This window comes from Wallemia mellicola, assembly GCF_000263375.1.
Source record: "Wallemia mellicola CBS 633.66 unplaced genomic scaffold WALSEscaffold_5, whole genome shotgun sequence".
NCBI lineage: Eukaryota > Fungi > Basidiomycota > Wallemiomycetes > Wallemiales > Wallemiaceae > Wallemia > Wallemia mellicola.
Window position 1 is genome coordinate 129,845 of NW_006531962.1, and position 23,026 is coordinate 152,870.

At 41.3% G+C, this 23,026-nt stretch overlaps 13 protein-coding genes and 1 non-coding gene across 14 annotated transcripts; 9 read left to right on the forward strand and 5 right to left on the reverse strand.

The window, feature by feature from the left end:
* Positions 1-282: 282 nt before the first annotated feature.
* WALSEDRAFT_63204 (NAD(P)-binding protein) lies at positions 283-2,331 on the forward strand (the record flags this gene model as incomplete). The annotated part of the gene is made up of 6 exons (XM_006957172.1): positions 283-335; positions 382-1,091; positions 1,455-1,562; positions 1,607-1,645; positions 1,691-1,895; positions 1,941-2,331. The coding sequence occupies 6 exons, from the start codon at positions 283-285 to the stop codon at positions 2,329-2,331; spliced, it is 1,506 nt and encodes a 501-aa protein (XP_006957234.1).
* A 129-nt stretch (positions 2,332-2,460) lies between these two features.
* Positions 2,461-6,417, reverse strand: WALSEDRAFT_44179 (NUC173-domain-containing protein; the record flags this gene model as incomplete). The annotated part of the gene is made up of 4 exons (XM_006957173.1): positions 2,461-2,658; positions 2,709-4,400; positions 4,446-5,164; positions 5,210-6,417. Coding segments are annotated over 4 exons (3,766 nt in total), but the record flags the coding sequence as incomplete, so codon positions are not given.
* Positions 6,418-6,448: 31 nt separating this feature from the next.
* Positions 6,449-6,955, forward strand: WALSEDRAFT_50629 (Got1-domain-containing protein; the record flags this gene model as incomplete). Its single annotated transcript, XM_006957174.1, has 3 exons — positions 6,449-6,470; positions 6,514-6,605; positions 6,653-6,955. 3 exons carry the CDS (start codon positions 6,449-6,451, stop codon positions 6,953-6,955), a joined length of 417 nt encoding a protein of 138 aa, XP_006957236.1.
* Positions 6,454-7,582, forward strand: WALSEDRAFT_59834 (PHF5-like protein). The gene is made up of 8 exons (XM_006957175.1): positions 6,454-6,470; positions 6,514-6,605; positions 6,653-6,988; positions 7,035-7,067; positions 7,113-7,192; positions 7,240-7,279; positions 7,325-7,372; positions 7,421-7,582. Exons 3-8 carry the CDS (start codon positions 6,970-6,972, stop codon positions 7,543-7,545), a joined length of 345 nt encoding a protein of 114 aa, XP_006957237.1. The 5' UTR covers positions 6,454-6,470; positions 6,514-6,605; positions 6,653-6,969; the 3' UTR covers positions 7,546-7,582.
* Positions 7,583-7,593: 11 nt separating this feature from the next.
* WALSEDRAFT_68031 (RCC1/BLIP-II) lies at positions 7,594-9,586 on the forward strand (the record flags this gene model as incomplete). The annotated part of the gene is made up of 4 exons (XM_006957176.1): positions 7,594-7,606; positions 7,653-8,083; positions 8,129-8,329; positions 8,375-9,586. The coding sequence occupies 4 exons, from the start codon at positions 7,594-7,596 to the stop codon at positions 9,473-9,475; spliced, it is 1,746 nt and encodes a 581-aa protein (XP_006957238.1). The 3' UTR covers positions 9,476-9,586.
* Positions 9,587-9,663: 77 nt separating this feature from the next.
* WALSEDRAFT_59835 (aquaporin) lies at positions 9,664-11,260 on the forward strand. The gene is made up of 3 exons (XM_006957177.1): positions 9,664-9,699; positions 9,749-10,731; positions 10,778-11,260. Exons 1-3 carry the CDS (start codon positions 9,697-9,699, stop codon positions 11,223-11,225), a joined length of 1,434 nt encoding a protein of 477 aa, XP_006957239.1. The 5' UTR covers positions 9,664-9,696; the 3' UTR covers positions 11,226-11,260.
* On the reverse strand, positions 9,748-12,122 carry WALSEDRAFT_68033 (hypothetical protein; the record flags this gene model as incomplete). Its single annotated transcript, XM_006957178.1, has 4 exons — positions 9,748-11,316; positions 11,363-11,531; positions 11,579-11,919; positions 11,968-12,122. The coding sequence occupies 4 exons, from the start codon at positions 12,117-12,119 to the stop codon at positions 11,259-11,261; spliced, it is 720 nt and encodes a 239-aa protein (XP_006957240.1). The 3' UTR covers positions 9,748-11,258.
* A 39-nt stretch (positions 12,123-12,161) lies between these two features.
* On the reverse strand, positions 12,162-13,079 carry WALSEDRAFT_59836 (membrane-associated proteins in eicosanoid and glutathione metabolism). Its single transcript, XM_006957179.1, has 4 exons — positions 12,872-13,079; positions 12,663-12,818; positions 12,529-12,616; positions 12,162-12,484 (listed from the first exon to the last, which is right to left on the reverse strand). The coding sequence occupies exons 2-4, from the start codon at positions 12,769-12,771 to the stop codon at positions 12,217-12,219; spliced, it is 465 nt and encodes a 154-aa protein (XP_006957241.1). The 5' UTR covers positions 12,772-12,818; positions 12,872-13,079; the 3' UTR covers positions 12,162-12,216.
* Positions 13,080-13,373: 294 nt separating this feature from the next.
* WALSEDRAFT_56772 (hypothetical protein) lies at positions 13,374-14,495 on the forward strand. The gene is made up of 3 exons (XM_006957180.1): positions 13,374-13,421; positions 13,477-13,573; positions 13,630-14,495. Exons 1-3 carry the CDS (start codon positions 13,399-13,401, stop codon positions 14,029-14,031), a joined length of 522 nt encoding a protein of 173 aa, XP_006957242.1. The 5' UTR covers positions 13,374-13,398; the 3' UTR covers positions 14,032-14,495.
* WALSEDRAFT_59838 (P-loop containing nucleoside triphosphate hydrolase protein) lies at positions 14,059-15,307 on the reverse strand (the record flags this gene model as incomplete). Its single annotated transcript, XM_006957181.1, has 8 exons — positions 14,059-14,139; positions 14,196-14,470; positions 14,515-14,529; positions 14,576-14,663; positions 14,707-14,920; positions 14,968-14,993; positions 15,036-15,133; positions 15,175-15,307. 8 exons carry the CDS (start codon positions 15,302-15,304, stop codon positions 14,131-14,133), a joined length of 855 nt encoding a protein of 284 aa, XP_006957243.1. The 3' UTR covers positions 14,059-14,130.
* On the forward strand, positions 14,617-18,418 carry WALSEDRAFT_59839 (hypothetical protein). Its single transcript, XM_006957182.1, has 6 exons — positions 14,617-15,192; positions 15,240-15,501; positions 15,551-15,587; positions 15,636-15,754; positions 15,801-17,808; positions 17,851-18,418. Exons 2-6 carry the CDS (start codon positions 15,385-15,387, stop codon positions 18,333-18,335), a joined length of 2,766 nt encoding a protein of 921 aa, XP_006957244.1. The 5' UTR covers positions 14,617-15,192; positions 15,240-15,384; the 3' UTR covers positions 18,336-18,418.
* A 43-nt stretch (positions 18,419-18,461) lies between these two features.
* On the forward strand, positions 18,462-19,566 carry WALSEDRAFT_68038 (family A G protein-coupled receptor-like protein; the record flags this gene model as incomplete). Its single annotated transcript, XM_006957183.1, has 2 exons — positions 18,462-19,057; positions 19,101-19,566. 2 exons carry the CDS (start codon positions 18,462-18,464, stop codon positions 19,564-19,566), a joined length of 1,062 nt encoding a protein of 353 aa, XP_006957245.1.
* Positions 19,567-20,849: 1,283 nt separating this feature from the next.
* On the reverse strand, positions 20,850-20,921 carry WALSEDRAFT_t27. The gene has a single exon. It is a non-coding gene; the product is annotated as a tRNA-Met (tRNA).
* A 791-nt stretch (positions 20,922-21,712) lies between these two features.
* WALSEDRAFT_59840 (hypothetical protein) lies at positions 21,713-22,979 on the forward strand. The gene has a single exon (XM_006957184.1). The coding sequence runs from the start codon at positions 21,864-21,866 to the stop codon at positions 22,515-22,517; it is 654 nt and encodes a 217-aa protein (XP_006957246.1). The 5' UTR covers positions 21,713-21,863; the 3' UTR covers positions 22,518-22,979.
* Positions 22,980-23,026: the final 47 nt, after the last annotated feature.

Consider the following 23,026-nt stretch of genomic DNA (forward strand, 5'->3'; position numbering starts at 1 on the left):
TTTTCCGGCTTATTGCGCGCAAAAATACTGTATATTTTGGGTAACAAGCTGTAAAGCCGTAGATTGTTCTAGAAATTTTAGCTAGATTCTCTTTTATCCGCTTTTGGAGTGCATTTCTGGATGACTTCAAATTAATGATGTAGATCGATAACGACTCCACAGACATATAAAAAGCCGCGCATCTCACTTCTTTCTTCTTTACTACAAACTAAAAGTAAAACTTATAGGTAAATAAACTCTTTCTTCCTGATAACAACACTCAAGAAGAATAAATAGGAAACAATGTCAAGCTCAATCGCATTATCATTCAAGAACCAAACCGTCGTCGTTACTGGGTGGGTGTAGATATACTCTTACATTATCCATCTAACAGTGAAAAAGTGGTAACAAAGGATTAGGAAATGCTATCGCAAAGGATATCGCTAAGGCTGGTGGTAACGTAGTAATCCTCGCACGTTCTGAAGCCTCAGCTGAAGCATCTGCACTTGAGAAAGAATTTGGTGTCAAGGCCAAGTCATACAGATGTGATGTCGGTGACGAAAAGAGAGTCGATACCGTCTTCAGCGAAATCATCAAGGACTTCGGTGAGATTAGAGGTGTTGTAGCCAACGCTGGTGTATCCGTACCAAAGCCAGCATTCGAACAAGATGCCTCATCATTCGATTACATCATGAAGACAAACGTCCTTGGTTCATTTAACATCGCCAAGGTCGCCGCTAAGAAGTGGGTAGAAACTGGCTACAAGAATGGATCAATTGTTGTCATTTCCTCAATGTCCTCACAAATTTACAACGTTCAAGGTCCAGGTGAACCACTTAGACAAGTATTCTACAACGCATCAAAGGCAGCTGTCAGCTCAGTCGCCAAGGGTCTTGCTGCAGAATGGATCGAACATGGTATCAGAGTAAACATTGTTTCACCAGGTTTCATCCGCACGGCGCAAACCCAAGGTATGGATCCAAAGATCCTTGAAGCACAAGCCCAACTCGTACCAATGAAGCGCTTCTCTGATGCTCCTGAGCAGAGCAAGCCTGTACTCTTCTTGCTCTCCGATTTGGCAAGCTACATGACTGGATCTGAGGTCTTCGTCGGTGAGTTATTTAGTTTTGATTCTTTTAAAACATAGCTAATCTTCTTCTCAGATGGTGGTTTCCAAATTTATTAAAGCGATGGTCAAGAGAAAAGTAAAACACGCATGAAAGCACGATATTAAAGCAAAGAATGAAATTTTGGAAGTAATGTATTAATACACTAGAAATGAAATATACTTATTTAAAAAATAATTTTAAAGCCTAGCTTGTTGAGTTGATTGTGACTAGATAGTATCTTGAAGAGCGACGACGATAATTACACATCATCGACAAACCGCTATAGAAGCAGGCGAGAGTGTACGCGTTAGATTACTTACAGATAACTATTTACTAATAACCTCAGCTATTTTCTCGGATCCGTAGAAAGAAAGGTATATGATATGCGTAGAACGCAAACATTGAAAGATCACTACGACTATTACGATAAGTGGCTTGGGCGGATGGTACGTGTCGATTACATTTCAGACACTAGTGAGTCGTCAGTTGACAAACAAAGACAATGTCTGACTAATTAGTGACGGACACAACACTTTTAGCGTTATTTCGCCCAGCAGGTGAGTGTTTAAGTGATAAATAGTCACCATTTAAACGCCCAAAAGGTCCTATCGCACACATACACATCGAGAAAGTGTATGATAAGTGGGACGTATTTCATTATGCCGTTATCGTATTTCATAGCAAACTTCACGCTAGACTATCAACTGTATTGTCGGGAATGTTCTTAGCCGGTTCTTACATTTACGTTGCTTTGGTCAGCAGCTGTTGCGAGATCGTGCCATATTCTCCACGTACACTCGGTGATATGTAGGTACACAACAAACTCAAAGAATACCACTCACAAGCAGGTAGCTTACTTGAGCACAAAGAGAGGCATTTGTTGAGAAATTCGCTCTCTTGTGTTAGCATATTCGACAAACAAACTGTACCGACAATGGTCTCCAAAATGGAGATTTTGACGATGCCGCATCCATCCTTCTGCGTAGCGGATACCATAGAATCAGGTGCGAAGCTCGAGGATGCCGATGAACGTCGTTATCTCGCTTCTCTAGAGGATGACCGCGTCGAGCGTGGAAACATGTACGAAGATTGGAAGGAACTTAATAGTCGAATACATAAGACACATAGTTCACATAAAATACAGATACAGCCTTTAGGTAGCTCCCAGCGGGATAATTTGCCTAGCAGAAATCAACAAAAACATTCAGAAAGTCGGAAAAACAACTGCGTTGTACTGTCATGACGAGCATTTAAGTTTATTATTTATTAACGCAATCGTTCAACGCAAAACTATCAACGACATAGTATATCCAGACCAGCCATCCCAATGGCGGCATTCCATACCAGCAAATCAATCAAACTAACTAAATTCGTCAAATGTATCCAATAAATAAAATTAAATCTATGTATTTTACTTCCACTTCTACTTCTTTCCTGATCTGCCTTTCTTCTTTCCGGTAACGTCGAGACGAGGAGCTTGACCACCTCTGTTGAGCTTCTTGGTTTGATTGAGAGGAACATAAGCATATGGTTGTTGACCGCCTTTGGCTGTGACATCTCCGCCAGCGCGCTGTGATGTATTAGAAGATGTTTTATATCAATATCAAAATCACAACTCACCTTCGATTTGAACTCCTTACCAACACCGACAGTACCTTGTCTGTTTTTCTTCTTCTTCTTGGAGGAATTGTCGTCGTCTGAACCAGCACCAGCCTCTTGCATCTCAACGTCTTGACCTCTGTCGCGCTTCTTGTTGAATCTGACGCGACCGTCTTTGCCCATCGTGATACCATCTTCACCCTCGAGATTCTCTAGGTAGGCTTCACCAGCGAGCTTATCACCTTCATCTTGATTCTGGTCGATTGCAACATCCTCATCCTCAATGATGAGCTTTCCGGTGACATCATCGGTCTTGTACTTTTGGGCATCTTGACCAGGGAGCTTTCTCTTAACTTTGCTTGGATCATATGTTGAAAGTCTACCAACGACGCTCTTATCGAGTAAATCAACGAGTTCACCCTCATCTTCACGAATGTAAGTGTCTTCTTGTTGCTTCTTTCCTCTCTTTGAAGTACCCTTCTTGGTATTCTCTTCCTCGTTGTCGCTCGCCTCAATCTCGGATTCGCTACCATAAAGAGCATCCTCGAATGCGTCATTACCCTTCTTAGCGGTCTTCTTCTCATCATCATCCTCATCTAGTGGGTCAATAGGATCTTCCTTACCGGCACGTCCTTTCTTTGCTCTTTGTGTGCGTTTACGGATATTGGTGATTAACTTTTTGTCAGCTTCAGGAACGAATTTTTCAACATTTTCGAAACCAAATTTCTTAACTAGTCTTTCGAGAATATGCCTAACATTGACCTTAAAGTGGTTCTTATGCTCGTTCTTCCAGCCGAGTAATGATGGTATGAGTGATTCCAAATGAGTGAATACGATATCAGATGGTAAAGATGTTGTCGTCACTTTTACTAAACCAATTGCAGCTTTGACAATCTCCTTGTTTGTGCTTCCAACGAAAATGTGAAGAGTACCTAATAAACTATCGACCAAACCCTTGTCAATGCTCTCCCTGAATTCGAAAAGAACTCTTGCGAGTGATGTGATAGTAGCAGAAATGAAATGTGGAGTGCTACCAGCTAAACCTGCAGATAAAATGGTGAAATATTCGTTAATATTTGCATCAACGACTTCCATTTCGGTTTGCATTTCCTCATCGTCGTCATCATCATCTTGACCAACCTTTGCACGCTCGACTTTACCACCTGTCTCCATTCTTCTACCAAGCGCTAAGAGGAGTTCGAAAGCAGCTGATCTTGCCCTTTCGTTGGTTTCCTTAACACCAAGGACTGCTTCAGGGACAAGACTGACAATATAGTGTAATTTGTCAGTAGGAATAAATTTCACAAGTACGCTGAAGAGTTCTAATCGGTCACGTTTCACACCACCACTGATGTTATCGGTGTTAGTGAGAATTGAGATCGTCTTCTCAATGCGTTTTTGGTCGCCAAAGAGTTCTTTTTGACTTTCGCAGAGTCTGTTGAGCAACCTATAAGCCTTTTTCTGAACTGCTTGGTCTTCACTCATCAGTACCTGGTCTGATGTGCCCATCTCCCATGCATTGATCGCTTGTTTTGTTGCAAGACGTGGTGCAAGTAAAATGAGCAAGTCCATAGTGGTGTGTGGTGCGACTGTATTGTCTGCACTGCTATTGAATGTTTTGTTTGACTTTGCTTGTTTGGCCATCTTGACATTATGTTGTGGGAGCGTCTCGAGGAGCATCTTGGAGAGTTTCTTGTATGTTCCACTAACATCCTTATGAATCGATTAGCAAGGAAACTCTACGAGAACCTAACCTACCTTCTCAGAAGCGATCACGAGATAGTCAGCAATAACCTCACCAATCATACCTCTACTATCTCTGTTCACAGTGCCGAACAAGTCGAACAAAACTGAGAGGAGGTTTGCAGCGATAGTTGTGAGATATTCTACATTTAACTTTGCTTCATTTTGGTCTAAACCATTGAATGTCTTTCTGATCTCATCAACTGGTCCAGCTGAACGACACAATGTGAGGTTCTTCTCGACAAGGTTTCTGAGACCTCTCAAAACTGATGGTCTGAGAACTGGTTGAGAATAAAGGACATTTGAAAGCATGCCTGCGAAATCGCCAGTGAGAGCATCTCTAAGATCAATTGGAAGATCACAGAAGGCAGGGAAAGTAGCCCAGAGTTGCTCCATAAGAGTTGAATATAATTTCGCCTCTAATGCTTTTCCTTGCTCTTGTGCCTTTGATGAGGCGTCGAACATGCTGGATGAGAGTGGTACAAGCTCCTTAACGAAGAAGTTGAGCTGGGTGTTAGATACTCTGCTTCTCATAATTGGGAGTAAGTAAGCACGTCCATCCTTACCCTTTGCTTGTTTTGATGGGTCCAAGTTAAGCGGCAAAAGTGAAAGAACCCAGGATGGACCACAAACTTCGAGTGCCATACCGAAAACGTCGTCTGTCTTTTCTCTGAATTCGAAGTTTGGCATTTGGCGAAGTTCAGCTACAGTTGTGAGATGTGGTGCGACGAGGGCTGTAGTCTGTGAGTGAAGTCATCTAAGGTATAAATTATGCATACCTTCAGCAGCTGTAGAACCAGGAGTGTTGAAACGTACTCTCAATTTGCTGATCATTGCGACCAAAACGGTGATAACGTTAGGAAGTGCCTGACGATGGGCTATACCAGTCAAGCTAGAGAGTATATTGTCAAGGATTGGTTGCAAGTTGACACGACCGTTCTTCTCAACAGTGTTCTTGATCATATCAGTTGTGACACCCCATCTAATGATACCGCAGAGAGCCTTCTCTGCTGATTTGCGAACATCTGTGTGTGTGCTAGCCAAACCATAGTCACCGTAGACCTTTGGCCAGACGTTGAGGATCAAGAGTGATGCAGCTTCTGGGTCATGTCTAGCGTATGAAGAAATGGCAGCGTCGAGAATTGCCAACCAAGGAGACAAAAGAAGGACGTCATCAGGCTTTGGGAAGCTAGTAGCGATGGTTTCGACAAGGCTCTTCAACTTGTCTTCCTCGAAGGTAGTGTGTGACTGCTTGTTTGAAAGTAAATGACTAAGAAGATGGTAAGAAGAGGAAGTGAGGTATGAATTGCCCAAATGTGGGGTGTTGAGTAAGGAAGTGGCTAATTTAGGGAGGGTTTGAATAGGCCAGATAGAATCCAAGGCTTGTACCAATGCACAGAGATGAATACCAGCTTCTGTAGGGGTGTTTCTTTTTACTAACTGATCGAAAGACTTGATAACCCAGTTTGTGGTGCTGTTCAAGTATGGATGATCGATTGTGAGTATATTGATGACTGTAGACTGAGCCAGCTTTCTTACTTTTGGTCTATTATCGATTGTAAGCTGGAGGAGATCGTTGAATGAGGATTTGAAGGACTGCAACTGGAGTTGTTGATTGTCTAAAGCAGTGTAATACTCTTCTAATACGACTAGTAACGATTTTAAAGCAGGTGTATTGCTATTGTAAGTTGCTAATAAGTTGAGAAGACTTTCTAGTATCTGATACTGATTGTGGAGAATATTTTTATTGACGAATTTAACGACGATAGCTTCTAAGTAGAGAGCAGATGCAGCTATATCTAGCTTTTTGTTCGTTACCGCTTCTTCCAAAGTAGAGAGAAGAAGGCTGTGATAACTAACAGCTGATGGGCTTTCTGACTGTTCTTTGATAGTCTCCTCTATAGCGGCCAATAGCAAGGCTGGCTGCCTTTGGTTCTCTAGTTTAGAGTTTATATGGGGCCTTATTTTCAAGAGTTCTGCGTCCATCTCTTTATTGTAGGGGTTAAAGAGATACGACGATGTTCTTGACAGATTTACAGAGTAACTAATATAAACTGTCTGGTATTATCTAACGAATATATAGAAATTGGCGTTGGATTGACCACCTTTGGTGGATTATTCAGTCTTCTCGGTGTGATGTTGTTCTTTGACGCGAGTTTGCTGGCCTTAGGGAATGTATGTCTGTAGAAAAGCTATATGCAGCATCTAATACACCTCTGCAGGTACTATTCCTCTCTGGTTTGACCCTAATCATCGGTATACAAAAGACAGTCGTTTTCTTCACGAGACCGTACAAGCTGAGGGGTACACTCTGCTTCATTGGCGGTATCCTCCTAGTCTTCCTCAAGCGTACGTTTATCGGTTTCATACTCGAGTCAATTGGATTTCTCAACTTGTTTGGTTCATTCTTCCCCGTTATTCTAAACTTCTTACGTCAAATACCATTCATTGGCGGTTTCTTAAACCTCCCATATATCAGTACAATTGCTAACAAACTCGCGGGTTCGCGACAATCGCCTGTCTAACCACGACAGCCACAATGTCGAAACACCACCCAGGTATTTAGACACTCTCTCTATTCTTTTGTAGTAATTTCCTATTCAGATTTAATCATGTGCAGAAGACAGCCTGGTATTTGTGAGAAATTGCTTACTATATAGTTGGACTATCTAACGAGATCAGCTATCGGCAGGCTATGCGACAAATGCGATGGTAAATGCCCTGTATGCGATTCATACGTCAGGCCACAGACTATCGTGAAGGTAAGTGGCGTCTTCTCTTCTGGGTAATCATCTAACAAATGACTTAGATATGCGATGAATGTGCATTTGGTACATTTGGTGGTAAATGTAAGCATATATCTTACAAAACGCTTCCTTTATTCACCCAATTAGGCGTTATATGTGGTGGTCCAGGTATATCAGATGCGTACTATTGTGCAGGTGGGTATATCTAACTGCGTATATACAGTTACATAACGCTTCTCATAGAGTGCACAATCCTAGAAAAGGACAGGGATGGTTGTGTCAAGATTGTTAACCTCGGTAGTTCGAAACTAGATCTGGCGTATCAGAAACGACAGGCTGGGCAAAGGTCAAATTTCAATCTAGGCTAGTTATTTTCTTGTATTTATCCATTTAATCCGTCTTCTTCTTATACTATCATGCCACCAAAGAGTTAGCAATAAATCTACTATAAATACACCTCTAACAGTATATTTAGAGCAATCTACAGAAGATAATCCTAAACCAACGCGTCAATCCGCTAGAGCAGCTGCCAAAGCATCCGCCGCACCAAAACCAAAGCCAAAATCTCCACCAAAAGCGACGAAAAAGCGTAAAGCTGACGATAACGATATTGAAATTGATAATGACAGAAAATTAGCTAAACGTCGTCAACCTGCCTTGGAACAAGTCGGTTTGAACAAACTTCCTCAGAAATTATCGACGAATAGCCTTAGAACTTTACTCGTTTTTGGTACAGGTGATTTCGGTCAGTTTGGTTTAGGTGTTGACACGCTTGGTGAGATTAAAAGACCGCGTATACACCAATGGGTTGAAGATGCCATTGAGGATGACGAGTTGGGTCCAGAGGGTGTCGAACAGATCGCTGCAGGTGGTATGCACAATCTCATGATTGATTCAAATGGGAAGGTGAGCGTGTTTTCTCATTTTTAAGCTTTTTTCTCATTGTTTCAGATTTGGTCATGGGGTGTTAACGATGGTATGTCACTTGGGAGAGTGACTGCAGACACTGGCGTTGAAGCCGAAGAACTTGAAACTGTACCAATGAAAGTTGATGGTTTGGATGACTTTAGAGCGGTCAATATAGCTGCAGGTGACTACATTTCGCTCGCTATCGACGAAGAAGGTCAAATGAGAGCCTGGGGATCTTTCAACGTAAGTTTCCATAATCATAGTAGCACTTTCTAACAACAACTCAAGTCAAATGACGGATTACTCGGTTTCGATGGCAGGCCAGGTGGTGCTAGGAAACAAGTAAAGCCAGCAGTTTTACCCCAACTAGCCAAGCACCGTGTCGTACAGGCTGTTTGTGGTGCTGACCATGCCCTCGCTTTAACCACTTCAGGTATCGTTTACGCTTGGGGTAACGGCCAACAACAACAGCTCGGTAGGAGAGTTATTGAAAGACGCAAATTGAACGGTTTGACACCAGAGCCATTACATATTCGTAACATCGTCGCAGTCGGCACAGGTTCCTACCACTCTTTTGCAATTGACAAAGATGGTGTCGTATTTGGATGGGGTTTGAACAAGATGCGCCAGACAGGTGTCAGCGATGAAAGGGATGGCTACGAAGACACTATCGCAGTTCCTACACCAATCGATGCTCTCCATCCAGACAACCACGATGGAAGCAGAGTCATTCAAATTTCCGGTGGAGAGCACCATACATTGTTCTTGTTCGACAATGGTGAAGTTTGGGGCTGTGGTAGATGCGACGGTAAAGAACTCGGTCTATCAAAGGATCATCCAGCTTATAAGGAAATCCTCGAGAATAACGAGAAGACAGCTCAAGAAGCCAGAGAAGAAAAGGCCAAGAAGCAAGGTACTTCAATTGAGGAAACTGAGGCACCAAAGACGATTGCGGATGAATTCGTCGAGCAGCCGGTCAGAATCCAATTCCCACCTCCACCAACAGAGGATGAACCAAATCCAGAAAACACACCATACGAAAGCGGATCATCAAAAACTAAGATTAAGCAAATCAGTGCTGGTCTTAGACACAACCTTGCTGTTAGCGACCAAGGTTATGTTTACTCTTGGGGATATGGTAATGCATGCCAACTTGGACAAGGTAATGCGGAGACTATTGAGGAACCAACTCGTATCGCCAACACCGCTTTGACGAAGGTCAACGCACTCTACTCAAGCGCTGGTGGTCAACACTGCGCCATTCTCGCTGAGAAGAAGGGCTCTACAGCTCGCGAGGAGAAGAAAGAAAATGACGTTGAGAAGAAGGAGAATGAAGAGAAGGAAGGTGAAGAGAAGAATGAAGATGGTGATAAGGAAGAATCAAAGTAGATTATTAATTATTACTAGACAGTGTGCTACCTGCTTATTAATTCTAAAGTGATGGACACATTTTACGCTCATTTATTACTTTTTGTTTAATTTATATCCATACATAAATGCTTGCTTACATTTAAAAATTAATGAAGTTGTTATGACGTCATTGGATCTGTGTCTTTTCGCCTCGGGGTTACACCTTTAAGAGATCCGCAAATCTGGTAGAAGGTGTTTATATGGTAATATTGTCAAATTGAATGAAAAATTCAAAATACTAATAATATGCAGTCACAAGATAATCACAGAGCAGGGCAAAGTCACAATGAACAGCAATACTCAGGACGTGTGGAAGCGATGCGACCAGATGCGAAGGCTATACATGATGAGCGTATGCGTCGAGTCAAAAGCAAGCCAGTCTTTGGTGTAGGTGGCCCCATGCCTGATCGGACAGACGAGAAGCAGGAGGACAAGCATCCAAGTGTTGGTGAGAATAATGACGATTCTGTGCGCTCCCCTATCGGACAGACAGGTGGACAGGTAGGCGGTGTCATTACAGATGCGACAGACGAAGATAAAGCCCAGGATATCGACAACTCGAAACCAGATCTCACTCATCAGAATACAGAGTCAACCTTTAAGCGAATGGGTGATCGAGAGCTCAACGAGAATGACGGTAGTACAGCAAATGAAAACGCAAGTCCTAGTGGACAAATCGGAGGTAACTTACACTCACAATGGCTTGATATGGATGAGACCCAAGAGAAATTCGATAACCCGAATGAACCAATCTATAATTTCTGGTTCAAGTGGCGTGAAAATTTTCGTGAACCATTGGCTGAATTCTTAGGTGCTTGTATATTAATCATTATTGGAGTGGGATCAACTGTTCAGACATTGGTTTACACCAAGGATCCCACAGCAGCATACTCTAATCTCAACTGGGCTTGGGGTGTTGCCGTTATGACAAGCGTCTACATCTCTGGTGGTATTTCCGGTGGACATCTCAACCCAGCATTAACGACCTCTTTGGCACTCTTTAGAGGTTTTCCCTGGAAACTTGTTGGATTGTATTGGATAGCACAAATTTTGGGATGTTTTGCAGGCGGTCTTATCGTATATGCGATGTATTACCAAGCACTGGATGTGTTTGACCCCAACAAGTCTGTCTCCCAGAGTGGGACAGCTGGTCTTTTCGTCACTATGCCTGCAACTAGTCTCTCACATGTTGGTCTTTGTGTTTTCCAAGAGATAATTGCTAGCGCTGTCTTGAGGTGAGTATACTTTATAGAAGAGTCACATTTACTTATAACAACCCAGTATTGCAATTCTAGCTCTTGGTGACCGCGATAACACCCCACCTGGTGCTGGACTCGGTGCTCTCGTCATTGCTTTCGTGATTATGGCTATAGGGACTTCACTGGGCGCTTTGTCTGGATATGCGATGAATCCAGCAAGAGATCTTGGTCCTCGAATCGCTTTATCCTGCGTAGGCTACAATGCAAGAGCGCTGTGGACACACGATAGAGCCTGGTGGGTGACAGGACCAGTTTGTGGTTCCCTCATGGGTTCTTTCCTAGGGAGTATGGTCTACGATACCCTAATATACTCCGGTTTGGGTTCGCCGGTTAATTTCACGAGCAAGCAGTGGGAAAGACTGCTCACACCTCACAACATGGTGAAAGCCGGTCTAGAAAAGAGAAAACGAGAGAAGGCTGAGCGCCAACGTAATGAAGAATCGTCCAGGAAGGGCGATAAAGCTGTATAGAAAGAAAATGGAATAAATTATTGTATTTGCATCTTATTCTACATTCTGTGCCGCTTGCTCGAGTACTTCGAAACCACCAGCACGTTTAACGCTGCATCTGTATTTAGAAGAGTATTATGAAGATTTTCATTACTCACGCTCGAGACAACTCGCCTTTGGTTTTTTGCCAGGTGTTTATCTTCAAATCTCTGCTTGCCTCCTCAAGATCTCTTCCGTGAGTTTTAACAATTTTGATAAGCCATTTCCATTCATCAGCTGAGGTGTTTCTTCCAACTGGGCGAGCCGTTGCTGCCTTGGCTTCGAGTACTGCGGATTCTGAGTGAGTGTATGTAGGATAAGTACTCAAGACTCACATTTTACGACGTCGGTGTTTGACGAAGTCTTGTCTTCTCTCTCATCGTCGAATGTGAGCGGTACGGATGGTGTCTCTATATGTGCACTGTCGAGTGGTTGACCCCATGGCGTTTCCTTTGCTTTCCCCTTGTCGGATGGTTCGTCGATAATAACATCTACGACGTTTCCTTCATCGTCTCTGACTATCCGACCCATTTGAGCTGCTGTATTCTTCTGTGCATCTGACTCCTCGTTGTCATCAGATCTGTCTTCCTTCTGCTGCATTTTCGATGGTAACTCCTTTTCTACACCACCAACGGCGTGCATCTTGAGGTTACTAGCTAATCCTAATCTAGCATAGCTAATGGACTGTTAGATTTTATTCCCTACTCTGCTGTACTACGCTTACTTTTCACGAAGAGTTTTGCTCTTGTCCCACTGTCTAGCCAATTCTGCAGGCACATTCTTCAGCGTTGTCTTCCTGTGTCCCTTATTCGACGTAGTTTTCGTTGGTCTGTAGCTTCCACTTTTCTGCTTTGAGCGCTGGCGAGGTTTTGCCATATTTTGATAGTAAGATAAGAAGAGAGAAGACAGTAGAAATAGAAATATTTTAATAAATTTATCATTTCATGGATACAGGTATGTAAATACAATACTCTTAATTTTGCTCAAGGATGATTTGAATAGCTGACCAGGCAGACAAGCCACCCAAGGACATGAAGGAGGCAGAGCTGAGGAATCCCCAGCTTCTCTTCTCTGGCTGACCAGTTGAGTATCCGAGAGTGTAGAATACACGTCCAATTACCCAAGCGAAGCCCAAGGCAGCTGCTGTTTGGGGGTATTTCAAACCAGACCAGAGGAGGGTAAAGAGGAAGTATGAAGCACTCTCTGTTGTGTTCATGTGAGCTCTCTGGGCGCAGTTGAAGCTGTCTCATGTTAGTGACGCACTTTCGCGATAGTATACACTCACATGTAGGCATCTTTGTTAGCGTCAATTTGCGCTTTATCAGCGTACAACTGTGGGTATTGAATGTTGGCTCTCTTTCTGGCTTTAACAACTACATAGTTTAGTAATAATCTATTAGGACATTCTAGAAGACTCACCGTTCAACATCTGAAAGACATTGAGGAAGAATGTGGAGCTGGCCGCTAAGCCTACCCATCCGTAGTGTTGTGGTAAACCAAGTGAAATAAGCGCTGTTGTGGTGTTCATTGTTTGGGATCAAGGGGGCCGATCAGCGAAGGAATGTGCATAAAGATCTATAAACACTTTTTAGCTTATATCAATTGTATATTAATTGTATAGATCATACTATTGCGCCCGCATGTTTTAGACATTCATAAAAGGAACCTAATCTAAGACAGTTACAGATACTAGCACTAGTAACTAGTAGTCATTATCAGCTAGACCATTGAACGCTATTCTTGTGCTATTACAGCTCTAGCACCCCTCCAGTAGTAATCACTAAGACAGGTTACCGAATTTCAAGATCTAGACTGCAGTGACAAGAGTCAAGATTTAGTCTTGGGGTGTGTCTCTAATTAAAACTCATGATACCTAAAACAAAGTTATAGAAAATGCACCCGTACGGCTTAGTGTCCCCGTCTAGTTGTAACTGCAGCTGCTCAGCTGATTTTGGGGTAACTAAGTAATTAAGCTGATATACTTTGTTTACCATTTGTACACCTCTTTTCTATCCCTTATTACTCTGTCACACCCTCTAATTCGAAAAACTTCAAAAATTCTGGTGACGTCATTTTGAGAGAGGTCGAGAACTAGTCCTAATGAATTTCAGAAACTGTCTATAAAACCTTGGGATAATACTGCCATCTGCTAAAAATGGATATGGACACCTACCAGTGGTAAGTACTATAGCAATCCGATAGCCTAAGGACGATATTCACAGCATCCAAACAGGCCAGTATCGACCAACATGAAATTAACTGATAGCGCAACATTTATCATAAACCTCAACAATCTACCAAAGTACATCTCAAAAACTGTGAACCCTACCGTAAGTTTGACAATACAGGCAAATGGCACCATTGTTTTGACTCACACGAACCGCAGTTTGATATACACTTGACAATATTACGTAATCTGACGGGCTCTACAATCGCAATCATAACTTCAAAAGACTTCGAGAATGGCAGCACAGAGATTGAGGTCACGCCGATCTCGGTAAAGGCTGAATTCTCTATACACGATAATCAATCGAATGCTTACATCAACAATAACAACTACTATTGGGTCGACAACACGTTCTACAACCAACATAAGCATCAGTTGGGTGTGCTCGAAAAGACAGACGATTGCATATCCATCAGTTTGCTTACGACGCTAGATGAGAATATTAAACAACTCGCTATACTGCTCTTATTATCATCTGTTATATATCAAGAGCGATCTACTCGCACGAAAAAGTTCAAATGGCCAACAATCAAACACAAACCGCTAGCTAAAGTTGGTTAAAACGCAACTTTTAAGTTATCAACCTTCAAAGCTTCTAGTTTCCTTATCTTCATCTATTTATTCGCTATCAAATGTTGTTGTAACACAAAAATGTATAATTTACTTCCACTGTGTTGTTTTTTTAAATCAGGTGGCGTCTTTAGATTGTTAAGCTATCAACTCACATAATCAAACTTAGAGTAGAAGACTTCACTATCTGTTGTTTCTTCCCGTGCACCTCTACGTCTGTCTATACTCTTTTCATACTCCCTTCTGTAGATTAAGTCTTCTCGCAACCATCCGAGGGCTAATTTCAACAGCGGTGAAGCTTCTATACTAGAACTCTTAATGATCTCATGTAGCTTTGAACCTTCCTCTAAAGGCCATTTCTCTGGGTTTCCGATGTTGCTACCCAATCTAAGGTGTAAGACATGAGTTGGGAAGTCAATTAGTCCATCAACTAGAGGGACAATTAGATAGACTGGTTGTAGGGGATATACGTACAAATATGAGTGGCGTCTGAGTTGCCTTAGAAAGGCATCAAATCAATGAACCATCCACTCACATAAGATAGTCGCATTTCTCTCCTTTGATTCTGTTATTAAGAAATTGATCAAATCACTGCGAACAACGACATCTAAATCGACCGTAACCTGTCTTTATTTAGTATGTACGTCTTTCGTATCACTAACGTACTTCATCAAGCAATAGCAGTGTCCAAGGAACCATCAAACCCATTACTAACTGCACCCTTCGTCTTTCACCATCTGAAATCTGATGCATACGCCAGTCTAGATCAACGTCGAGTATATCAAGTAGTATGTTTCTCCTATCTTTGTATCTAAATCCTCCAACTGAGTCCAAGAATTCTGAAACGCGTATGTCACCACGGACGACGGGATTCATAGCCCTTTTTAGAGCATTCAATGGGTGTTGATTGTATACCATGGTACCTACCATTCTGTACCAAGATATGTTATTCCCTAGTTTGTTTAGATATCGCTCGGGACTAAATGACAACATACAGCCGGTGGGTTCTTGAAGACGTCTCTATCGTATACTTTCACGTAGCCTTTTGTTAAGCGCTTACCGGCTAATATCCTCAACAGGGTACTCTTCCCAGCTTTTTCTATTAGGTAGATCGCCTAGTATGGAGAAACTCACCACCGTTAGCACCGACTAGTAAGCACCTAGAGCCCTGTTCTATATCGAGATTTATATTCTTTAAGGCATTATCGTCTATTTGATTGAACGAGAAGTTGAGATCTCTAACCGATATCGCTGGAGTCTTCATCGTTTGTCTCAACAACGACGATCTCTCACAAAATTACAGCGATTGAACAGCAGAAAAAAAGAAAATTAAATCCTGAGGAAATGGACATTAACTCAGACGTCAGATTGGTGTTAGGCGTCGCCGCTTTAGACCGCAAAGCGAGATCTAAACCGATGAGGTCAATATTGAACAGAATAATGAAGATATCGAACATTGAAGTAGGTTTTGTTGCTTGTTTTATAGTAAATATCTCATGTCTCTGCTTAGATTTGTATTTTTGGTGATAAAGTCATCTTAGACGAAGGTTTGTCGTTGACTTCTCTTTCCGGAAATATCTCTAAGACAAATGCAGACGTCGAGAACTGGCCTTTGTGCGACTATCTTGTCAGTTTCTTCAGTGACGGTTTCCCTCTTGATAAGGCAATCGATTATGTCAACCTTCGCAAACCAGTTTGTATAAACGATCTCACTGTATGTTTCTGTCTTTCCTAAGAGCTACATCTTACAAATTCAACAGATGCAGAAACTATTATGGGACCGCAGACTAGTTCTCTCAATCCTCGACTCAATTGGTGTCGTCACAGCCGAACGTATCAGCGTAGACAGAGATGGCGGTCCAAATATCGACCCTCAGTTAGCTGAAATGCTCCAAAAAGATCTAGGTTTGTCTTTCCCAAAAAATCCACATCAACCAGAAGTCAAATTGCGAGAAGACGGTGATGCAATCATCATAGACGGACTTGAACTCGAAAAGCCATTCGTTGAGAAACCAGTAAGCGGCGAAGATCACAATATCCACATCTACTTCCCAAAATCACAAGGCGGTGGTGCGAGAAAGCTCTTCCGAAAAGTAGGAAACAAATCGAGTGAATTTTACCCGGAAATTGAAGAACCGCGCTATGATGGATCATTCATCTACGAAAAGTTTATCAACGTTGATAACGCAGAGGATGTTAAAGTCTATACAGTCGGTCCATCGTTTGTACATGCAGAAACACGCAAATCTCCAGTCGTTGATGGTATCGTGCGTCGAAACACAGATGGCAAGGAGATACGTTACATAACTGAGCTTACAGCCGATGAGAAGAAATGTGCAACTAACATTTGCAAAGCCTTCAAGCAGAATATATGTGGATTTGATCTCTTGAGATATGATGATAAAGCTTTCGTTATTGACGTTAACGGATGGAGTTTCGTCAAAGGAAATGACTACTATTATGACAAATGCGCAGAGATTCTCTCCACATTTTGCCGCAAGACCGCTCCAAAGAGACCAATTACAGCTGTCCATAACAATTCACCAAGAGATAAGAGCAGCTGGAGACTAAAGGCAAATGCCACTGTTGTCCGTCATGCTGATAGAACACCTAAGCAGAAAATCAAATTCAGTTTCCAAGCCTCCGAGAAATGGGCCCAACCATTCATACGTTTGTTGAGAGGTGCAACAGAGGAAGTCATCCTCCGCCGTGCTGAACAGCTTAACTACATCACTGAAGCAGCAGATGAAGCAGTCAAACTTGGTTGTAACGAATTGGAAAAATTGGAACAACTCCGTATCGTCATTTCTAAGAAGATCGATTTGCCCGGCACAAAAGCCCAGTTGAAGCCAAATTTCAACAAGAATGATGGTGTTACACTTGAAAAACTAGCTTTGGTATTCAAATGGGGTGGTGAATTTACTCATGCCGCTCGCTATCAATCGAGAGATCTAGGATTTAGTTTTAGAGGTGACGCCATGATAATGAACAAGGATATGTTAGAGAATTGTAAGATATACTCTAGTTCAGAGAGGAGAGTTTTGGCATCAGCTGAAATATTCGCCGCTGCATTCCTCGAAGACCCTGAGAAGAGGAAGGAAGGCAAGGAACCAATCACCCATCCTCTCATAGTCAGGAAAGATCTTCTTGATGATAGTAATGCAGGAAAGGACATGATGGATTTCGTCAAAAAGAAACTCAAAACGCTTCTCAGACCTGGTGAAAAGGAGAAGAGACCACAGTTTCAATGGCCAAAGGATCTTAAAGGAGAGCCTGTTGAAGTAGTAGCTGAAATAATAGAATTGATGAGGTACCATCGCGATGTTATGAGGAGCAACTTCGAGAATCTTGAAGTCGATAAGATACAAACGAGATGGTGCTGTAATGAGCATCCACTCTTGTTCAAAGAGCGTTGGGAGAAACTCTTTGACGACTTCTGTGAGAGCACCACCCAAGAAAAGTTCGATCCTAGTCGTATTTCTGAGTTATACGATTCGCTCAAGTATGACAGCTTGCATAACAGTGTCTTCCTCAACACTATTTTCAGACCTGATGGCAAACAAGACCCTAATGATAGACGTCTCCACAGTCTTTACGGGCATGCGAAGGCTCTATTCGATCTTATCGCACCACAAGAGTATGGTATTGAAGCAGAGGAGAAGGAACAGATCGGTATTCTAACATCCCTGCCACTTCTCAAAAAAATAGTTCAAGATCTCCAAGAAGCGAGGGATGCAGAGAAAGGAGCATTCTCTATTTACTTTACGAGTGAGTTTGGTTTTAATAAATTACATAACTAAATGAAAACAGAGGAGTCACACATTCACACACTTGTACAACTTGTTCTATGCAGCGGCCTTCCGATTACGATGCCACACGTTCCTGAGCTCGACTACGTCGCTCACCTCACTTTGGAGCTATACGAGCGAAGCATAGGAGGTGCACATCGTGAGAAGGAATATAGCATCAGATTAGCACTTTCTGGTGGTGCACACACATCCAATGTCCTTGACTCACAATTAGATGCAAAGCACTCGCTCAATGTTCAACCTAGACGTCAACTGACTCACCATCTGGATTATGACCACGCAATCAAGATGCTTTCGAAGCACTTCGACAAAGATTGGGTATTTTCGACGACGCCTCTCGAAGGTGATGCTTTATATGGAATTAAGGATGACCACATCGAGCAGATTCGTGAGGTGAGACTCAACGGCGGCGCTAGCACGCCTAGAAAACATGAAAGCTTCGGTGATGACTCATCAACTAAGTCTGGTACTTCTCAAAGTTTTTAAATTATGGAATTGTACTTTAGGTTTCTTTATCAATGCAACTCATATTTATTAGCAATGTGGTAAAATTTTCAGATTGAATCACCCTTTTCCATTTTCCCACAATTAAATTGGAAAATTAAGAAGCATATGACTAACTTGAATAGCCACTTTGAAGTTCAAATATACAATGGCTGGTGGCAACCTCGTGCGTTCTTCTTAGACTTAGTTGGTAAACTAAAGACAGCGCAGGCGCTCACACAGCATCCATTCGACTTTGTCGATATACATCTTACCACACCAGGCTCAAGTTGGCAATGGGCAGTTTTCTCAATGTTTGGTGTCTCTGGCATTGTGACACTCTTTTTGGTGTACTTCACAAAGCGCTACATCAGGGGAATGTGGACACTTGCATTTGTCGTTTTTCACATTTCTTTCGTAGCCTACTTTGTCATGGCCTCTGGTTTGGGCTGGACTGCAATCGAAGTCCAATTTTTACACGGTAGAGGTACGACATTTGGTGGTACACGCCAAATCAACTACACCCGCTTCGTGCAACAAATTTTAGCTAGCCCTACCTATGTTCTAATTTTGTTATTGGGCGCTGGTGCAAATGTTGAAATGATGCTGTTTGGGATGTTCACACAGATTTATTTCTGGGTCTGTCTCCTCATTGCATCACTCATTAGCGACCAATATAAATGGGGTTTATTCACAATGGCCGTAGTGCTCGAATTTAATGTTTGGTGGGTGTGGATTTAGTATGTCTGACAACGCTAACAAACCCAGGGCGGTACTATTACACCAAGGCATGCATATGCTACCTTTGCGCGGCTCGACTACTAAAAAAGGTGTTTTCTACGGTGTCACTGGATGGTATATCCTCATCTACTTGCTTTACATCATCGCAGTCGGTGTGAGCGAACTAGGTAACGTTATAACAGTCACGGCTGAGGCTGTATTTTACGGAGTACTCGACCTTTGCATTCAAATCGTTATGCTCTTTGTTTTCATCCCAGCTTTCTCAAGTTACATCCCAGGTGTAGGAAGCAGAGGTGCGGCAATAGAGGGACAAGCACTTGACAATCCCTCATATGCACTACCTCGCAAAGAACCTCCGCAAGTGCAACAACAACAACCAGTTGAGCAGGTCACGCAACCAGCACAACAAGCACATACACAGGAGAAGGTCCAAATGCCACAGCCTCAACATACGGCTCAACAAGGACAGCAACAACAGCCACAACCGGCATAATAAGAACAAGTTGATCAGTCCGTGTTTCTCTGTTTTACTATCTTACTTTCACGAAAATAATAATAATGGTATCTTTTTGGTATATTAATACGCACTAATTATGTTTACTTCTCCTTACATCATGAATATATTAATTTTACATCCATAACAGAAAACGTTTTATAGAACAAAGGGTCGAAGTAGTCCTTGTGATCAAATCCAGAGATGAATAGAATAAATAAGAGAGAATATTGGGGTAGGAATAATCTACCAGGGAGTTTCAAGTGTAATTACAGCCTCTCTTATTCACCTTTAGCTGAAATTATTTGTTCTCACAATTAGCATCACGCTCTGCAAATACACGAGGTAGTTTCATAGAAAATTACTCAATCTAGTAGACATTTCATGGCATGGTAATATCTTCCTAAACATAGCATTTGGAAGCGTATTCCAAAAAAAAGAAGATGAGCAAATTTGCAAGGTTTGACATAACCCTAGAATACATATTCATAATAAGTGACATTATCTATAGATCTCGCCCAGCTTTTTATGGTGACATGCCAAGCTGCATAATATTCAGGAACGCTGGTGTTAAATTGAAGGCGATGTCGTTCGTTTCGGCCAACGATGTCCGCGAATATATGCCGAAATCCTGCCCCTGAAGGGCCTGCTTCTAAATTTGGCACCTCATAGTGCATATGATTAATTCAAGATAACCTGCTATGACGCAAAATTTTTGATGTAATTTCTATAATTAAACTAGATTGTACTATATTAGTAATATTTAGAACATGAATGTTAAAGCTATAAACTAAGAGAGGTGTAATGCGATACCTTATAAGCCATACAATAGGAGAATTAGCTTTCAACTAACTTTGGAAATGCTATTGCGAATAGCGTAGCCATCCGGCTAATAATGCAAGCATACAGTGCTAACACTAGTATTTTTGCAATAGCTGAAGTTATGTCGAAGAGACGTTACCAAGTTGTAGCATTTATCGCATTCTATTACCAATATTGTTGGGTCTAGTTTCACTATCTCTGGTCAAGAATGCATTCAAACATCCTATAAAAAAGCTGTAAACTAAAGCGAACACAACTCAGACTGTTATTAGTACCGACCTGACTATGATATCCGAGTTACCTAAGATCCAATATACGGACAGTTCCAATTTCTGTAGTAAATAGATGTGTGTATTTAGTAGAATACTTAGACGGTAAAAACAAAGTTTGACAAGTAATATATGTACGAACAATGTTGCTCAACACGATTTTTTGTCAAAACAAAAAAAAAAGCAAAAGAGTAGCTTCGCCCGGTTTCGATCCGGGGATCTTTGGGTTATGAGCCCAACGCCATTCCTCTTGGCCACGAAGCTGTGAACAGCTGTACTATTTGATTGTGAAGATGTTGTGAGTAAGCCTAATTATATTCGACTGTTTATGAACAAAGAAAATTTTACTTACATCATCAATCGACAGTTTTTAAACTGATTGACAGTTGGTTTTTTATAAATCAATAGCGTCTTTATGATAATGGCTCTAATATGACACTTTTACTATCTTATACATTTTTTCACTATCTCATATGGCATCCCTTTATCATGAAATGTCTATTATCGGTAAGCTATGTCCGTAATATACTGTTTGAGGCTGGTAAACTATGCACCGATTATATTATGTTTCTGTGATTAAAAATATCTTTTTCCGTGTGTGATGACTTGATCTAGTTAGCTACTCTCGACTCCCTAGCGACTAACTCAGTATGTTCAGCCCCTGCACCTCTATTTCAATAATAAGTAAATGAACCTTGTATAAAATCAACAGCTTATATGAGCTATATAGAATAATTGTTTATATAAGATTCAACTGTTTATCGTTTCAATACAGGTGCTGAGCATGCATCCTCAACTATTGGACAAGTCCAGGATAGCTTAATGCTCAAGAATGTGACTGACAAAAAGAACGAAGAAGCAAATAAATAAAGTAGCATATATAGGCAGTCGAATATTATTCCTTTGTAATATAAAACAAAATGTACATTGATCATCAACACGATATTTTGCAAAAGTCTATATACTGTTCACCACTGTCCGCATTTTTTCACCGTCCTCCTATTACTTATATACATCTTCGTACCTAACGACTAAAAGGTTTTGAATGAAAGTATGTTCAGCACCTGTATCCAAATTCCAACAATAATGTAGTGTAATATAATAATTAAGAGCTGTATTCATATATTCTAAAGAAAAAATTAAAATACTCATCATCCAAGGAGCTTTTCATTATTTCATTACCATTGTTGGAAATCTCTAGACAACATGGAAACAAATGACTTCAATGATAAGTTACAACTTCCTGTGAAGACGCTATATGAAGATCATAATAAAAATGATTGGGACATGAAGGTCTCTCAAATGGCCAAGACCGTTTCTTATTCAGCAATGATTTTTCTGGTATATTACGTTATCAATACGCTATTGACGTATCTTGTGTATAGTTATTCAAAAAGGAAAGTCGCTGAGATAGATTATGCTAGGGATCCGTCTGATATGAAAGCTCTAAAGAGTATGAAAGAGCCTATACTTTACGAAAGTACAGTGTCTAAGATCAAGAAAATAATCTGGCTATGTTTCATAATCATGGTGGTATCGTATTTAACATCAATAACATATCACCCGAATTCGTTCCTACCCGATAAGAGAGCTTTGAACTTGAAACAAGCTATTTGGAAAGAAGTTAGTAGCGTAGTGTTAATATTTTGGATTTCCAATACTGGATGGTGTGCTGCAGCAACTTTCTGCCAAATATTGCAGTACCATCTAATTACAGGAATTAGTATGGTTGGTATAATCTCTTCAATGCCTTTCATGAATCAATGTGATAAGCAGCGGGTAGAAAATCCAGATACTCCTGACCACTTGTATGCTGTTGAAAATTTGCAGCATGAGCAACTTATTATTACAGGCAATTAATTTAGGTCTAACGTCTAAGATGTGTTCGATTATGACCTACCAATTTATGACTTATCTATAATGTTACATGGTTTCTGCGGAAGGTAATCCTAGTTGTTGACGTACAAGACGCTATGAGACTTTAGGAAATACTATCAAGCAGGTCTTCGTTGATGAGGATGGCTATTTTAACTATAATGCATAGTTACTTGGTCTTGTAGAGGTATAAAGACGCCACATAGCAGAGACCATATGTTAAAGTCCGATAAACAGTGGGGCTAGTAATCTTGTATATGAATTTGAGCAGACCAGCTAAGCTTATGTGTTAGCTAGTTAAATAGCTAATTTGAATGTAATATGTCCCTTTTAGCTGCAGAATTAACGTTAGGTTTGGTATGAGTAGAGATATCCATAGGAAATTTGACGACATACGACACTATATGCCGATATTGAAATGTTAAGTTGGTAGTTGATACGTATAATGCTCAAAATTACCATAGAAAACTGAAATAAGGGCGATAGGTTTTAGC